This window comes from Plasmopara halstedii (assembly GCF_900000015.1).
Source record: "Plasmopara halstedii genome assembly, contig: Scaffold_202, whole genome shotgun sequence".
NCBI classification, from domain to species: domain Eukaryota; phylum Oomycota; class Peronosporomycetes; order Peronosporales; family Peronosporaceae; genus Plasmopara; species Plasmopara halstedii.
The window spans coordinates 67,146-67,792 of NW_020187123.1; the positions used below are offsets into that span (position 1 = coordinate 67,146).

Below are 647 nucleotides of genomic sequence, written 5' to 3' on the forward strand. Positions count from 1 at the left end.
AACTACAAGACTGTGATTCTCCGTATTTCTAAAGGCGAGCGTGGTACTCTCGCAAGCGAATTGACCAGCTAACAGACCCAATAGAGGAGTGTCCTGTGTGATGTCTCTAGAACCAACCCACACAACTGTTGTACCCACGCGAGGATTAAGCAGGGAGCTGACTCAGTCGGAGTTGTGGTCGTCCAGGCGGCAATCGGCGGCGGCAGGCGGGGCAGTCGTCAGCAGTCAAGAGACCAACAAGTGCTACCAAATGTAGGGTTTGAAGCAAATCGAATAATGATTTAGTGGTTAACAAAAGAAAGCTATCTCTATGTCAAACACTACGCTGCTGAATCGTAGTAAAAACACGCAGTGGACATGAATGTAAAAACTGATTCTGGTTCTTCACCTGTTTTTCTTGCTCTTGTTCTGTTCCCATATGTATCACATGCATACTGGATATATATCCCATATGTATCACATGCATACTGGATATATATCGAGATGTTACTTTACGGTAAAGTTAGCAACATAAGCAATCGTTACTACGATACTTTACAGTAAGTTAACAACATAGCAAATCGCTACAGTTTCCCTGTTCTCCCAGGTATTCCTGATTGCACCTTCGCTGACGCCATATTCTCTCGCCAAACCTCGTTTACTCGGAG

At 44.5% G+C, this 647-nt stretch overlaps 1 protein-coding gene across 1 annotated transcript in view; it reads right to left on the reverse strand.

The window, feature by feature from the left end:
• The window catches only part of PHALS_02503 (uncharacterized protein), a gene marked incomplete at both ends in the record, with an annotated part of 558 nt that extends 140 nt beyond the window's left edge, over positions 1-418 (reverse strand). The window contains 2 exons of the mRNA XM_024720423.1: positions 7-93; positions 320-418. Coding sequence (XP_024572772.1) covers positions 7-93; positions 320-418 — 186 coding nt within the window. The remainder of the gene's footprint in view (positions 1-6; positions 94-319) is intronic.
• Positions 419-647: the final 229 nt, after the last annotated feature.